Genomic DNA, 16328 nt, shown 5'->3' on the forward strand with positions numbered 1-16328 from the left:
TGGGTGGCTGATGGACAAATGATTTGCTTCAACAGCAATAAACTTCTAGGTGTTATTGTGCAAAGATTACAACTGTAATAAAGAGTTCGAGACATAAAGCCGGGTGAAGTTTTTCAGTTTTTCAAGTGGAAAATACAGGTTCCAATCAACTGAAACAATATTGTGTCCATTTTGCCAAATTGTTATGGTTAAAAAAACACAACCTAAACAAAATCTGGAAAAAATTAAAATGAAATGTTTCTACTCCAAATTACTTTGTTTCAAAATTTACATCCATTTTATTCATCCGACGAAGTGAGTATTCACCCACGAAAGCTCATGCTCCAATACGTTTGTTAGTCTATAAGGTGCCATAGAATTTGTTGCCACTTGTAAAATGTAAAAGCTAACTGAAATGTTTTGGGTCAAACAAAAAATTTCATTCAACTCCAAATGTTTTTACTATTATTATTATTATTATTTATTATTTGGAACAGCCAGTGACCTGACAAATCAGATATTTGCACAGTTCTACCTGCGCATTTTATAAGCTCCGAATCATAGTTGGCAGAGCTGGGTTGGGATTCCTGCACAGTTTATCAGCAGACATGCTAAACCCGCGGGAAAAAAAACATAAAAATTGGGCTTGTTTTTGGCTTAATTGGCTTGTGAATTGCTTGTTGGTGACTTTTTTGCTTGTAGCTTGCTGCTAGTTTGGCTTGGAGCTTGTTGGCTCTTGTTTTTGATTGTCTCCCGGCAAGGGGGGGCAAGGGGCAAGCAAGGACAAGGGGAGAGAGACTCAGGGGTGCTCAGTGGGCCCACCACAGTCCCAGACTGCTCACTGGGGGGCTCTAGTCACATGGAGTGTTGGGGTTCTTAGAGACTGGCTTGTTTTGGCCTTGCTTTGAAATGGGATTAGCTTGATTTTTGGCTTATTGTGAAAGACGGGGGGCTTATTTATGGTGTGAAAGTTGGCAACTGTGCTTATGAGCACTGCAGATTTTCCTGCGGAATTTAATTTTCACAGAAACACAGACACACAGGGTGGGGTTCTTGTGGAGTTTCTAAACTCCAGAGGCAGAGGCAGAAAGAGTGAGACGGGATTCGTACACCTGGGACTCAGGATACAAGTCTCACCGCTCTCTGATCAAAATTGAAACAAGCCCTTTCACATCATGTGTTCACAGACAAAAGGTTTTTTAAAAACCCAAACAACTCAGGCAATTTCCACATCAAATGTTTAGCAATAAGGTTATGGTTATTATTTCATATACATAAATTTCCTTTAAAAGGGATTAAGGTTGGTCACGTGTGACATCTATTTTATGCAAGCCCTAAACAGCATGGAAATACCATCTCAAGTGCCTGCATAGCACATTTCTGCTGACTGTGATAGACTGCCCATCATCACAAGGAACTTCCTTCTGCTTCCGACAGATAAGGAAATGCGACACACATTAATCTCCTTCATAGTTATCATGCAAAACATTAGTTACAACCTCACATTTCCTCCAGAAACAAATAACACACCATACCCTTGACCTATGTGCATTGTCAACCATAGGTATCGGCAGATATTGCAAAACCTTAATTCTAACCTAGTAACAGACTATGTTGCCACAAAGTGTGTCTGGTGATTTACAGATATGTAGGAAGACAGAGCCCTTCACCCTAAAATTTACAATCTAACTGATCCCACATGTATTTTACTCATGTAAGTAGTCACCATTGACTTTAATGGGGCTCTGACTACTAATGTGAATAAATTAGCCCAAGGACTGGAATGCTGCTAGCTGTAAGAAATCCCAGACAGCCATTTGCTGACAAGGCTGAAGTGTTTGGAATAGAATTGAGATGGTACCATTCTTCTCAAGCTCTGAAGAATTCAAGTCACACACACACACACACACTCTCTCTCTCTCTCTAAGCCATCAGAGATCATCTGTGAAGGAAGATCAGAGGGGAATGTGTTTATAGTAGTACTAATGTGTACAAGTGTAAATGTTACGTTGAAACCTTTCATTGCAATACATGTAACAGCAAGGAAGTAGTGGAAGTCTGTAGAAAGAGCACCTAAAAGCTTTTGTTTTAAATGTTATTTACAAAATATCCTGAATACTGTTTACCACATTTCTGTATGTATCAAATGTCAGTTTATTAAGAATTGTGTAGAACTCTCTCTTTGAATAGGACTGGAAGCAGTTACTCCCTAAATTCAGGGTTTTGCATACAACAGTCCCAAGGTTTAACTCTATAATGCCTTCCGAAGTCTTGAAAATAGAGAACTGAGCTCCAATACAGCGTATGCCTACACTGCAATCAGGAGGGGTAGTTGTAGCTTTGACCAATGGTAGCTCAGATATGTCTTGTTGTGCAGTAATCACATCTCCTGATTGCAGTGTAGACATACTTAAAGAGCTAAAATGAGGAGTAGGAAAATGGAATGGAATAGAGTTGTCCATAATATGACCCTCAACCATTATACTTAAACTTAGGTACGTTCTGAAGTGGATTGGGGTCAGAGTGCTCAACACAAAACTGAGCCCTCATCTCCACCACACATCTGCCCAGGCAAGCTTGAAGCCAAACGTTTTCAATCATCTCAAAATTACAGGCAGGGCCGGCTCTAGCCATTTCGCCGCCCCAAGCACGGTGGCAAGCCGCGGGGGGCGCTCTGCTGCTTGCCAGTCCCGCGGCTCCGGTCAACCTCCCGCAGGCGTCCCTCCCGCAGGATCCACCGTAGAACGCATGCGGGAGGTCCACCAGAGCTACCTGCTGATCTCCCGGCAACCTGCAGAGCGCCCCCCGTGGCATGCCGCCCCAAACACGCGCTTGGCGCGCTGGGGCCTGGAGCCGGCCCTGATTACAGGTACCCAGCCTAAATCAATGTCATGATGTGTGTTATTACACACAGAAAAAATTAATAAATGCTGTACTCTTGTTGATACCTTTGTAGGAATCCACTAGAAGTCTAGACATTTATGGGATACTTGACACACCAAAAGCTTTTGAATTTGATTCCAGTTTTGTAAGAGCTATTTATATGGCAATTTAAATCAGGGAAAGAATGTCTTTAAAAGTTAGAAATGCAAGAGAAATACTTGGCTTGGCTTTCAAGAGTGCAGCGGAGAAGGTCCTACTGACCTTGGTGGAATTTGGGGGTACTCAGAACTTCTGAAAATGAGGCCAATAATTCATATATGTACATAATGATATTCCAAGAAAGGAAGGGGACACCCTTCACCCTTAATATCTGTTTTTACATTTAGTCTCTATTTCATTTTATGCACTTTTTCAACCCATCAGTTAATCTGAAACAAGACAATGAGCACAGTTGATAGGTTTTACCAAATCAGAAACGGCAGTGACTGAAAACAAAAACAAATCTCAAACCAGTTGCACATGTTTAAACTCTTTTGAGAAATTTGAGGCAGGTGCAATGCAATTTGCTCTAAGGGTAGCCATTTCAGTCAACCTATTGCTAGTACACAGTCTTTAAAGTCTCTCTAATGCCACCACAAAGTACTGTATGCGTATATTGGTGTGATTTAAAGTGGCTGAGATCACTTGGTTGAAAAAAGCTTTTGATTTTTTAGGGGGTTTTCTTTTGTTCTGGGTTTGTATTTGATTCTGTTTCAGTGGTATTGGTTCATTTCAAGTAGAGTGATATTTTATTCTTTCAAAACCATATAACGCGATTGGCACATTGACACTGACGTGCTCCTGGGGGTTCCACCCCTGCAACTCCTGTCACTCCCCTTTTCCCTTCTCCTGTCTTAAATATGCCCTTATTTCAGTAAGATGTCCAGCAACTACAGTGTGATGAGCTCAGTATAAGAGCCTGCTTACGTAGGCCATGTGTGCCCTTCTGATCCATGCTCATGACACCATCTCCCAATGTCCCTTCTCCACCCGTGTCTCTTGGCACGCTGCTTCCTGCCTTCCTCATACCATCACTCTGTTTCTCGTTGTACCTCATTAATCCTGGTGATGGTCTCTCGGGTCAGGCCCTCTTTCTGCCTCACCATAAGGTGCTAGAGCAGCTTTTCTACATGGCTGCTGGGGAACATTCGATCCCCCTCTTAGAACAGCTGCTGCCATGGTCCTGTGGAGGAGGAGTAAGGGGCCAAATATACCAAATGAGGCCTTCAGCTCTGTTCTTGCTTGTCTCTTTGGCCAGTCTCAGGTAGGTTCTGGGAACTGTGAAGCTTCTCCATGTTCATAGAGCTCCGGCTGGCAATTGATTGGGTCAGGGGGGTTAAAGTTATTTAACTACATGGAAGGAGAGGAAGGATCATACTGTGAAGAGCTACCCAATCTACTCTAATAGTCTGCTCATTTTGGCACCTGGAGTGGGCGGGCTTGGGAGATACCACCTGTTATATTTTTCCCCAAATTGTAAAGGAGTGAAGCCCGAGAAACCCAACACAGTATCTGAGCCACACCCAGAAGGAAGCCTAGCTGGAAGAGCCCAATGGTGTATTAGGGGAATGGAGCCCAGGCAGCAGACATGTCATGGTTTGAACTCCTGCACAATCTACTGAAAGTTCATTTTGTGGGCAGAACTTGGAAAAGTACCAGTACCTTTTTATTTCCTTTTCCAATTCAACCGCTGCACAACCCCTTGGAATATCACCAAGAATGTGAAGCAAAAATTCAGTTTAAAGGTTGAACCATAACTCTGAACCCACGCCATAGATCAGTGTTCAATTCAGTCTATTCGTATCTTTTTTGGGCTTCACAACCTCCCCAGCAAAGAGCTCCACAGGCACATGGGCGTTGTGTGAAGAAGTACTTCCTTTTGTTTGTTTTAAATCTGCTGCCTATTAACCTCATTGGGTGTCCCCAAGTTCTTGTGTTATGTGAAGGAGTAAATAACATTTCCTTATTCACTTTCTCCACACCAGTCAAGATTTTATAGACCCCCCCAAGTCATCTCATTTCTAAATTGAAAAGTCCCAGTCTTTTTAATCTCTCCTGATACAGAAGCTGTTCCATGACCCTAATCATTTTAGGTGCCCCTCTCTGTGCCTTTTCGAATTCCAATATATCTTTTTTGAGATGGGATGTCCAGATCTGCATACAATATTCAAGATGTGGGCATACCATGGATTTATATAGAGGCATTATGATATTTTCTGTCTTGTTATATATTCCTTCCTTTGTTAGCTCTTTTGACTGCCATTGCACATTGAGCAGATGTTTTCAGAGAACTACTCACAATGACTCCAAGATCTCTTTCTTGAATGGGTAACCGCTAATTTAGACCCTATCATTTTGTATGTATAGCTGGGATTATGTTTTCCAGTGTGCACTACCTTGCATTTATTAACATTGAATTTCACCTGACTTTTTGTTGCCCAGTTACCCAGTTTTGTGAGATCCCTTTGTAACTCTTTGCGGTCTGCTTTGGCCTTAACACCCCCTTTGGCAGTATAAAGGGGCATTAAAATTGGCATCAAAGTACTGGTCTTAGTGTAAATGAGGATCAGGCCCTGAGAGTTTCGTTAAATCGAGGCTCCAAGGCTTTGTCTCTTTGATGGCTAGTTTGAATCTGACCCTTGTAAGTGATAAGGGTGTGGAATTCAGGGTACTCAGCACTCTGAAGAGAGGGTTAGCAACTTGTAGGACTGGGTCCCGTCTCTCTGAATTAAACTATGTTTTTTCACATCAGATCTGTTTTTCAGGATATTCCCACACCCATAAAAATTCTATGATATAAACACAATTGAAAAGGAGGTAGACGGTATGACATATGAATCAGAATAAAACAAGATGCATGTGTAAAATCAATGTTATTTTAAGACTCAGGGTGGTAGTAAAAGTCTATCTGCTGAGAGTGGAATAGGATTTCACTGAGCTTTTGGCAAAATGCCCGGCTGAGCCCAAACAACGTTCAAGATTTTCAAAAGAGAATTTTCTGTGATTAAGACAAAAAAGCACATTCTGCTATAACCAATGCCTGCTTTGTATAACCACCTTATCAGCAAATAGATGGCTGTGCTATTATTGTTATTACAATTATCAGGCAATAGAATTCTTTTTCTCAGATTCAATACCACTGATTGTTTTATAACGTTTTGCATTTTCCAAACATCTCATATGCAAGAAAACAGTTATTGTCATAGTGCTGCTTGTGCTGAAATTTACATATCAGAGGAACTGTTCTGAACTATCAATTATACATACTGAAAAGCAAACGGAAACCAACCCATCCTTCCTAACTTTGGTTCCAACAAAATTAATTGGACTATTAACTACAGCAAGTCTCACAAGCCTGCAAAGTCTAAAATCAGCCATTTGGAAATGGGATTAGACTTTGAACCAATGTCTGCTCCAGTGTGTTGCTCTAGTATAATTCGTCCATTGTTTCAAGCCAGAAACAGAATACAGCAAAACTATCAAAACTACTGACCTTTTTTTGCTAGAGCATTATTGGGTTCATATTTCTCAATCAGTTGTTGAACTTGCTCCTGTTTCATCGGCGGATAAAGGATTTCATTTAACCGTGGATCACGTTGTTTATAATTTATAAACTCCATCATCTGATCAACAGTAAGGTATGGTCTGCTCTTGGCACCGCTAGAGAAAAATGATGGTTAAAAAAAAGAAACGAAATTAGAATATTTGCCCTTGCATTCTTGTTCAATGGTTTGCAACTTCCCATGGAAACAGAAACAAGATTCAAACTACCAGGCAACAAAAAGTTATGTTCTGCTAAGTCTCCAAACTCATTTACTTTATGACTGTGTATGGCAAACGTTCTTCATTAAACACTTATCAGTGAGAGGGCTCAGCATTGTTGATGTCAGTGAAAGAAAATTAGGCCAACGCTGAGAACTTTTGAAAACTCTACTCCTAGATTCCTGTACTGGATGGAAGTATTTTTTTTTAAATGAGAGGAAATCAAATGCTGAATTACTGAGCCTGTTTCCTAAGTTCCATTGGCATTCCAGGCCTAACTATTAGGTTCTCCTGCTGGAGGATTTTATTATACTATTATGTGATTGTTTTACGGGGCCCTCAAAGGATGCTAGGCACTTTACAAAACAGGCCAAAAAAAAGACAGATCCCAACACAAGAAGCTGAAAAATCTCAGGCTATGGCCCTGCAACAGGCTTTGTGTAGATGGACCTCTGAACACACCACTATATGTGAGATTTTCGAAAGCATTTATCGGTGGCCTGACTCTGTTCCTATTGCAATCAGTGGCAGTTTTCCCATTAAATTCAGTGGGAGGATAGTTTGGCCAAAGCTGAACACTTCTGAAAATCTCACCCGATCGATTGGGGGAGAAAAAGACGAACAGAGCAAGAACACACAGGTTTCAAATATAAGCTCATGGATTTGCTTTGATGGCTCTTGGGATGTGTCTTAGGTGTCTTGGGAACTAACATCTCATCCACTTGGCTACCATCTTGCCCCATTTTTCTGCTCCATAAATAATAGGAGAAGAGGCTGTGTTGGAGCTGAGAAGTACAGTAAATCGTGGAGGAGTAGCCGTACCACCACATGCCATTGTTTGCTTGCTTACCAGAGGCCAAATTTAGCTCTGGAGTAAGCGGGTGTAACATTTGGTGAAATCATGGAGTGTTGCATCTACTTAGTCTGGGATTGTATTTCTCTCCAGTAGTAGTGAGACAGCAGGTTGCTGCAGAAGTAGTCAATATCTTGTGGCGGACCAAGATGCACACAGGAATGCCAGTGAAACCAAAGTAAGTTTTTTAATTCTGAAAGGTTCGTGAGGTTCACTAAAGAAACATAAAACTGTACTGACCTAATCTCAGAAAAAGAAGATGTGAAATAGTTCAGCTAAAGTTGTATGGCTTTCATGCGTTAAGAAACTGAAAATACGAAATGACAAAAACACAGCTGTTTGAAAATTTAATTTACACTGTAATGAGGCATATGATCTCTAACTGCACCATGCATGAATCCTAAACGCCATTGTATTCTTACTCCAACTCCTAATTAGTCTTCAAGTGGTTTCTATACACTGATCTCTAATGCCTGTTCTCATGCTTATCATTTCCCCTCCTTTTTTCTCACTGAAGCTTAAACTATCATAATCCATATTGAGAAACAAGTCCCAGCAGTTCTATTCCTCTAGGAATAAATTACTGTAAAACTCTGGCCATTAACGACAGTGGGTAAAGCTTAGAGGAAGCAACTTTTGATGTACATTCACCTCCCAGGTTAAATAACAATCCTGCTTGACATGGAAATCTGTTCTTGGCAGTCATTGTGATGCTGCAGCCTAAATAAACTACTTTGCCATCGCTACCAGAGAAAATCAGTGGAGGAGGGGGGAAAAAAGTGTCTTTTCTTACAACTCAGAAAAGATGTGGTCAATTTCAGGCCGAGGGCAGAGATTGTTTAAGAATACTCTGTATGCTTCCGGGGTGAAGTCCTCTTGAGGGATTGAATCATTCTGTGAAATAGGAGGGGAAAAACACACTAAAGTAAAGAAATAGCACATTTTGTTTATAAGCAGGTCATTACAAGATTATTTCCTTTTGCAGAATAATCAACTCTCTTGAATAACAGAGCAGTTTTCAAGAATATATATCTTTTGACAAAAAATAAAAAAGTCTCAGTTTCAATAACTGGGTGATTTGTTGTATGACTATGTCCTCCCTTAGACATGATTATCTTTTACCCTATGCACCCATGCAGAAGTGTAAGATGACACAAAACTTTCCCTTCTGCCCTTATGTGAGCTAACCACAGAATGGGTGAGGGAGCAGCCTCCATGTAGCCGCTAATTCCAACTCCACACAGGTGAGCGGGGAGTGGTTAGGGGCAGGGAATGGGGCGAACCCAGGCTGCACCTCCCAGCCTTCCCAAGGGGGAGCGAACTGATACTTTACTAGAGCTTCAACAGGTTACTTGACTCCTTGGAGCATGTGAAGAACCAGGGAATGAACTGGAACCCTGAGCAAAAATTAATACCCTGGTCTTGTCCAAGGACAGCACAAATATTTCCCGCTATTTACTCAGGACACATGGATAAATATTATTCTTCTGGAAAAGGTTTATGGAATCTAGTTTTTCTAAAAGTTTTTGTTCATTTGTTTTAACATCCAATATAATTTAATAGAAAATACTACAGAATTCTGCAGAATGGTTCCAAAACTTATGGAAAGAAAGTTTTCTTAAATTTGATAAGTCTCTAGAGTAAATTATATAACTATTTCTACATGGTATTTTTATAATCTCTATTATATATTCTATAGAGCTTTTCCAGAAGAATAGGATTGTTATGTTTGCTCTTATGCATGGTGTATTTTATTACAGTATAGAAGATTTGAGCCTTATTGTGATTGGCCCTTGCATGGGACTCAGGTGGATGCAAGAGCTTTCCTCCTATTTGACACTTGTTGAAGAGCCCATCCAATCACAGTCCTTGAGCTCAGCGAAGAGCAGGGGCTGCTCCCTCCATGCACCCATTGGGGCAGGGAAAAGGTAGAGAGGAGGTTTAAATGACGATGTAAGCCATAATGCAGGCCAGTAGCTTCACATCGTTTGACCTTTGCCTTTGCATCAGTCCACTGAACTCTCCTGAGAAAGGAGGAGGACATGCAAAATAATCATTGTGTAGAGGTCAAAACTGAAAATGCAAAAATGTGGAATAGACATATCAAGGACCTGATCCTGAATTCTCTTCATGTGAGCCACCCACATAGAAGGCACTGGGTATTTTGCCTGTGGATGGACTACAGTATCAAGTGACACTTCCAAACTAAGTACATGATTCCGATCAGTGAGAAGAAACGGTTTTGGGATCGGATGCAAAGGCATTTCCCTGGAAATGCTGCTGAGCCCACTTGTGTCAGAAGCAAGCCGCCGACAGAGGAAATCATTATTATTATTTATTGTGCTGTTTAGCACCGTTGCCAAGGGAACCGGAAGTGTCTATTCAAGCTTTTGTTAGAAGGAAGGGAACTTTTCAATATTTTTCTGGTAAAAATGTGCCAGAAGTGTGATTGTCCTCCCCTCCCCTGCATTAGTGGGATCCATCGAGTCCCAAGGGCCAGTCACCTATGGGTGTTTGTATCAGCACCTTCCCTTGATGTTTCTGCTAGGAGAGGGAACATCCAAAGCTCAGCGCCGCAGGCTGCTTAGGGGATGTGCTGACCAGTATACTCCCCACTGTCCTGGTCACATCTCCTCCCTACTCACTTTTAGGGTTGGCTGGCTCAGGGTTCTGTGACAAAAGAGGAACTGCCTGCACCTTGTACCTCTGCAACCCTCCTTTGGGTGGGTTTTCCACCACCTAGGTGCCCATGCCCTCAGTTATAGTAATAAAAGCCCCGAACTCCTAGGGTCTGTGGCACACGGAGGCTCAGAACGAGACACCTCTCTCCCCAATACACACTTGCCATGCCTCAGACCCTATAATCCTCCAATCAGTTCCACATGGTGTGAGCAGCAAAAGCATCTCAAAATAAGCCAATTATATGCACAACCACAAAAAAGTAACATGCCTTTATATGCACATACTGTTGCTGAGGAAACTGGAAATGTATTTCTCTCTCTCTCTCTCTCTCGCTCTCTCACACAAACACAGAGCTACTTTCATTATGCTTAACTGGCTGTTCATTTTTTCCCAACTTCTTTTCATTTTTGTTTCCTTAGGTTTCCTGAACTGTTCCTTCCTGCTCTCCAGACACCTTTTCATCACCAGTTTGTGGCCCCACAGCCACCTTCAATACATTTTCTATTATAAACACCTAAGTTGGGTGTATTAAACAGTCCTCAGTGTCATTTTTCTAATTGTAAGGGAGCTAAATGGTGCCTCAGGACTGAAGGGAAAGTATGGATCTTTGAGGGACTGGGATGTTTTCTTCATCTCCTTCTCAAAGGCCTCCTCTTTTCAACACTCCACTCCTACAACGTCTGTGTGACAGCCCCCATCTTGAGATTTGAAAAGTTATAGGCCTCAGATGCTCCAAAGAGTAGAGGAAGTGTGTAAGCCACCACTTATGGTGTGTGATGTGTCCTTGTCTGTCTCCAATATACAGAGGATGTAAGTCTGTTATAAATACCAGTTAGCCTGGATCTTTACCACAAGAGCAGTGGTCCCCAACCTTTTTGTGGCCAGTAGCACATTCATGTTTTCAGAAGAGTGTGGCAGGCACCAACAATTTTTCAAGACTTATTTTGTATTTGTACATTAAATAATACCCCAAAAAAATCTCGAATCAAGAGAGAAGCCAGAGAAAAGCTGTGAGGAAAGAAAACACAGGTGCCTGCAGCCCCCGAGTACTCTGTCCCCAGCAGGCGCGGGGCCCCAGATTCTCTCCTCTGCTGGACACTAGGTGGGTCCCGCGCCTTCCGGGGACCGAGAGCACCGGCGCCTGCAGCCCCGGAGTTCTCTTTCCCGGGCAGGTATGGGGCCGCAGCTTCTCTTCCCTCCCGGGCACTAGGCAGGCCCCGCACCTGCTGGGAACAGAGAACACTGCGCCTGCAACCTGAGTTCTCTGTCCCCGACAGGCGCAGGGCTATGGCTTCTTTTCCCTGCTGGGCACTAGGCGGGCACACATAAATGCCCTGGCAGGCACCATGGCACCATGTTGGGGACCACTGCTGTAGAGACTCCAACTTTTAGCTCTGGAGATCTCTATTTGAATCCCTGCTGTCAGCAAAGATGGAAGTCATTACATAGCAACAGGCCCACATTCTCTGTGGACTGGGCAGAGGGGGACACAGTGACCAGTGGGTTAAATCTCCTGTTATATTTGTCACTAGGTATCTTTCCCCCCTTAGCCACTTCGCTCTTCTCAGTGATGAGCTTCCCTCCTGCATACTACCTGGTATTGGTGCATAGGCATGTAGCATTTTGATTGGCACACATAACCAATCAGAATGTGGCTTTGGACAGTCAGTGCCCAGAACCCATACGCTAGTTGGAATCAGGGCAGATGGAAAGGGAAGTAGAATAGGAATACACAAAAATCTATTAAAACGATCAAACCCATTGCTGAAATGGAGGCAAATCCTCACCAAATTCATACTCGGTGCAGCTGGGATGGAGGTGTGGGGATGAAATGTAGCTACAAGTGAACTGTCCATCTCCCCAGTGGCCAAAGCAGCCCCCTCCGCCCAACATAAGCTAGAGCAGTCACCCAGCTGCTCAAAATTATGCTGGCTGGAACAGTCCAACAGTCCCCGAGGAACCTGAGATAGGTAGAGCACAGAACACTCCAGCCTCACCCAGCCAGAGGAATCTCCAGCTGCCCCTTTAGAAGACGGAGTGGTAAAAGAGTGACTTGAATTGGGACAAAGATCTGACCCAACGGCTCTGGGTGAAATCTTGTTGACATGCACGAACCCCCAATGCATTGTGGGGACATGGGCACAAGGATGATCTTTTTCGCTCCCAAATTCAGTGATCATTTCAATGGCATGTTATTAAATCTTCGGCTCCCCTGAAAGCACAGCGGTGGGGCACTGGTGCACTACTGATTCACAAGGAAGAGAATCTAGTGATCACCCAATACAGCCACCAATCAAAGAACTGATCCAAACTGAACCTGTCTAGGTGGCGAGACTGAATGAATTGCTGGCTGTATGTGGAGCATGCTTACAGAGTGCAAAGCTTTCTCGACAAAACTTTTGGGTTTCTTTTTTTCTGGATTAAAAAAAAATCAGTTGTTTTTCACTGATGGATACAAAATGTTTTATGAATAACCAAAGCTGGACTTTCTCATAAGTTTGCTTACATTGTGGGTGACAAATGGAGACACAATTATTTGCTTTGTTAACGTACGTTTGCGTTTCCATAGCAAGTGGAGAAAATGCTTCAAATGAACTGATTCAGTCTTCAGATGTAGTGACACCCCTATTTAACTCAAAATATTGTGGAGCGCAATCCATCATAAAGAGTGACAATTCTTGAAAAATACAGTTCTATAGGGCTGAGTATCTAAAAGCTTTTTACACTCTTTGTTTTGGCACACTATAATATTTCTGAATGCTTGTGTGGGCATAATCTGTAGGCAGTTGCTACACCTAATTACGGTTCTTAGAGAGAACCAGGCAAAAAATACCTTACCAGTGGTATGCACAACATCTAAAAAGAATTGTACCACAGCTGACAATAGGCACTTCTCCCAAATCTGACTGCTATACATTCGTAAAAAAACAGAACAACGTAAGGCTTTCTGCAGTAAAGCATGTACCTCAATTTCCATTGCATCTGAAAACTCACTAGACAATAGACAATTACAGTATGCCATTGCTTCACTAAATGAGTAAGTATTTCTTATAGGGGCAATTTTGACATCACCGCTGTGAGGGTCTTTACATTCCCATAGATTTCCATTCCTATTGGTTTTAATGGGAGTTTGAGAGCACTCAGCACTTTGCACTTTGCAGGATGGGGAACTTTCCTGATGACCAGAGAGCTACATTTCTGTCCCCTTTTGCATGTAATTTGGTTCAAATTCAGAGCTGCATTTGAATTTCCATCCGTTTACAGCCACAATCATACAAAAACCTACCTAGGCAAGCCACTGGATGGAAACAAAGTATGAAATGTATGTATTATTTATTTACCACCACCAATGTGCAGGGGTGGCAGATTTGTACAATTTTTGGTGGTGCCCAGAATGGATCCAAGTCCTGCCCCACCCCATCCCCACACCTGCCTACGGCTCTGGGAGGGAGTTTGGGTGCGGGCTTTGGGCTGGGGCAGGGGGTTGGGGCAGAGGTGGGCAAACTAGTCTGTGGGCCACATCTGGCCTGAAGGACTGTCCTGCCCAGCCCCCGAGCTCCTGGCTAGCCCCCGGTTCCTCCCCTGCTTTCCCCCCTCCCCAGCAGCATCTGCTCACTCACTCCACCACCGGTGCAATGCTCTGGGCGGTGGGGCTGTGAGCTCACGGGGCAGCGCAGCTGCAGAGCCCGGCCTGACCTGGTCCCTGTGCTGTGTGGTGCTGGCAGTGGCGTGGCCTGGCTCCAGGTGCTCACTCCACCGGTGCTCCAGGCAGCATGATGAAGGGGCGGGGGCGGTTGTATAGAGGGTAGGGGAGTTTGGGGTGGTGGTCAGGGGACGGGGTTGTGGATAGGGGTTGGGGTGGTCAGGGGGAACAGGGGCTTGAATGGGAGTAGGGGTCCCTGGGGGGGCAGTCAGGAATGGGGGGGGGTTGGACGGGGCAGCAGGGGGCAGTCAGGGGCAGGGGTTCTGGGGCCAGTCAGGGGCCAGGGAAAAGGGGTGATTAGATGGGGCAGGGGTCCCGGGGGGCCTGTCAGGAATGAGTGGAGGGGTTGGATGGGGAGGAGTCCCAGAGGGGTGAGCAGATAGGATGTGGGGGCCGGGCCATGACCCCCTCCCCTAACTGGCCCTCCATACAATTTACGAAACTCGATGTGGCCCTCAGGCCAAAAAGTTTGCCTGCCCCTGGGTTGGGGTGAAAGAGAGGGTGTGGGCTCTGGGAGGGAGTCTGGGTGCGGGAGGAGGTTTCGGGTGCAGGAGGGGGTTCAGGCTCTGGGAGGGAGTTTGGGTGTGGGAGGGGGTGAGGGATGCAGGCTCTCAGAGGGAGTTTGGATGCAAGGTGTGGACTCTGGGCTGGGGTGCGGGAGAGGCGGAGGGGTGCCGGAGGGTCTCCGCGTGCTGCTGCCCGCAGGCACCACCCCCGCAGCTCCCATTGGCTGCAGTTCCAATGGCAGAGTCGGTGTTTGGGGCGGGGGCAGTGCGTAGAGACACCCACCCCAGGGGCCACATTGACATGTGGCACATTGCGCAGAACAAGGGCAGGAAGGAAACCACTTTAGCCCCACTGCGCTGCCGGTGGTGTCAGCGGTGGCCCCTGGGTTCTTTTAAATCACCCGGGGGTGACAGGCAGGAATGAGAGACACTCCGGTGGACGTGCGTGAGGAGCGGCAGGTGGGGCCAAACACTGGTGGAGCCAGGCCCCTGTGCTTTGAATATTCCTGGAGCACAGGTACCGCGGGCCCATACAACTCGCCACCCCTGCCAATATGCTCAGTATTGCACATGACACAACGATCAAAACAGGAGATAAAAGCTTGGCTCAAATAGCTTCTACAACCCAAGAGACAATTTTAGACACTCTCTAAATTTGGACAGCAAAATCCTCACCGTCAAAAACATTTAAAATATTTCGTCCCTTTCAACATGCTGGCCTGAGAGCGAGTCAGATATCAGTGGAGCCACCCACAGACCTTTGGTCTGAAGCTCTTTCTGTGTTCTCTGAACAATCTGCCCTACTTTTTGCACTGCAGAAAAACATTCCTTGTTTCTAAATTTGCTGTATATTTGGCATTCAATATTATTTTGTTATTAAGGCCCTCTATTCTTTTCAGGCACTGATAATTTATTAGTTGTCTGGAATCCCACTTGCTTTTGCAGCATCTGTATCATTCCTCTATTAATTTAACAGCACAACAGCTATCCAGATGATAGGATTCAGTAGCCAGTTGTTTTATTTTTGGGTGAATATTTACATTCATGGCCATTTTTCATGCTCAATGGAGCGCAGAAAACAATCTCCGAGGCCAAGATTTTGAAAAGCAAGTGCCTAAAGTAAAGCTATAAACTTCATATCTGAAGCATGCCGAGCACTTTTCAGCTCCCATTGACTTCAACAAGCCTGGCTGAGATTTTAAAAAATGCCTAGGGGAGTCGGATGCCTAACTTCCAGTTGGACACCTAATCCCCTCAGGCATTTTTGAAAATTTCACTCCCCTGACTTCAATATTTGCTGCTTGGATACTCAAGGATTTGGAAAATCAGGCAACAAGCTCTTAAATTCATTTTTAGGCACTTCCACAAGGTGCTGAGCACTCTGACCCAGAACCCACAAGGCACTTGCTTCGGTGCTTTACTTTAAGCATGTGAATCATCACATTGACTTTCACGGGACTACATATATGCTTCAGTTGAGCACATGTTTAAGTGTTTGCAGAAGCGAGGTGAGAGCGCTCAGCGCCTTGCAGGATCAAGCCCTTATTTCTCGGGGCCTATGTATGAACAGAAGAGCTGAATTTTAGGCTTTTAGGGAGAGATACCCCTTCCTATTATTATTCCACAGCAGCATAAAGAGATTGTAAAACCCCTGCTCCAGGTGCAGGAGAATTCCCAGGAACTAAGTAAGATAGCTACACATGGTCTTGGGAGGTGCCCTCCAACCAAGCTGCAGCATTGGGGGCACATCAGGGGCTGGGCCTAGGCCTATAGTCGACACAACTACAGGAGTTCTGTGCAAAGATGTCACCTATAGGCAGCTCAGCTCAGACTACTATAACCCGGGCAGTCTCCTAAGGAGGAGGCTATGACTACACTACAGCTTATGTCGGCAGGGGTGTGAATAGAGCTCAGGGGTGTG

The 16328-nt window shown here is 44.4% G+C and overlaps 1 protein-coding gene across 2 annotated transcripts in view; it reads right to left on the minus strand.

The window, feature by feature from the left end:
• The window catches only part of PLCB1 (phospholipase C beta 1), a 662054-nt gene that overhangs the window by 199098 nt on the left and 446628 nt on the right, over window positions 1-16328 (minus strand). For both annotated transcript variants that reach the window (XM_030558021.1, XM_030558022.1), the window contains exons 8-9: window positions 8310-8410; window positions 6395-6561 (exon numbers count right to left, since the gene is read on the minus strand). In XM_030558021.1, coding sequence (XP_030413881.1) covers window positions 6395-6561; window positions 8310-8410 — 268 coding nt within the window. The remainder of the gene's footprint in view (window positions 1-6394; window positions 6562-8309; window positions 8411-16328) is intronic.

This window comes from Gopherus evgoodei, chromosome 3 (assembly GCF_007399415.2).
Source record: "Gopherus evgoodei ecotype Sinaloan lineage chromosome 3, rGopEvg1_v1.p, whole genome shotgun sequence".
NCBI classification, from domain to species: domain Eukaryota; kingdom Metazoa; phylum Chordata; order Testudines; family Testudinidae; genus Gopherus; species Gopherus evgoodei.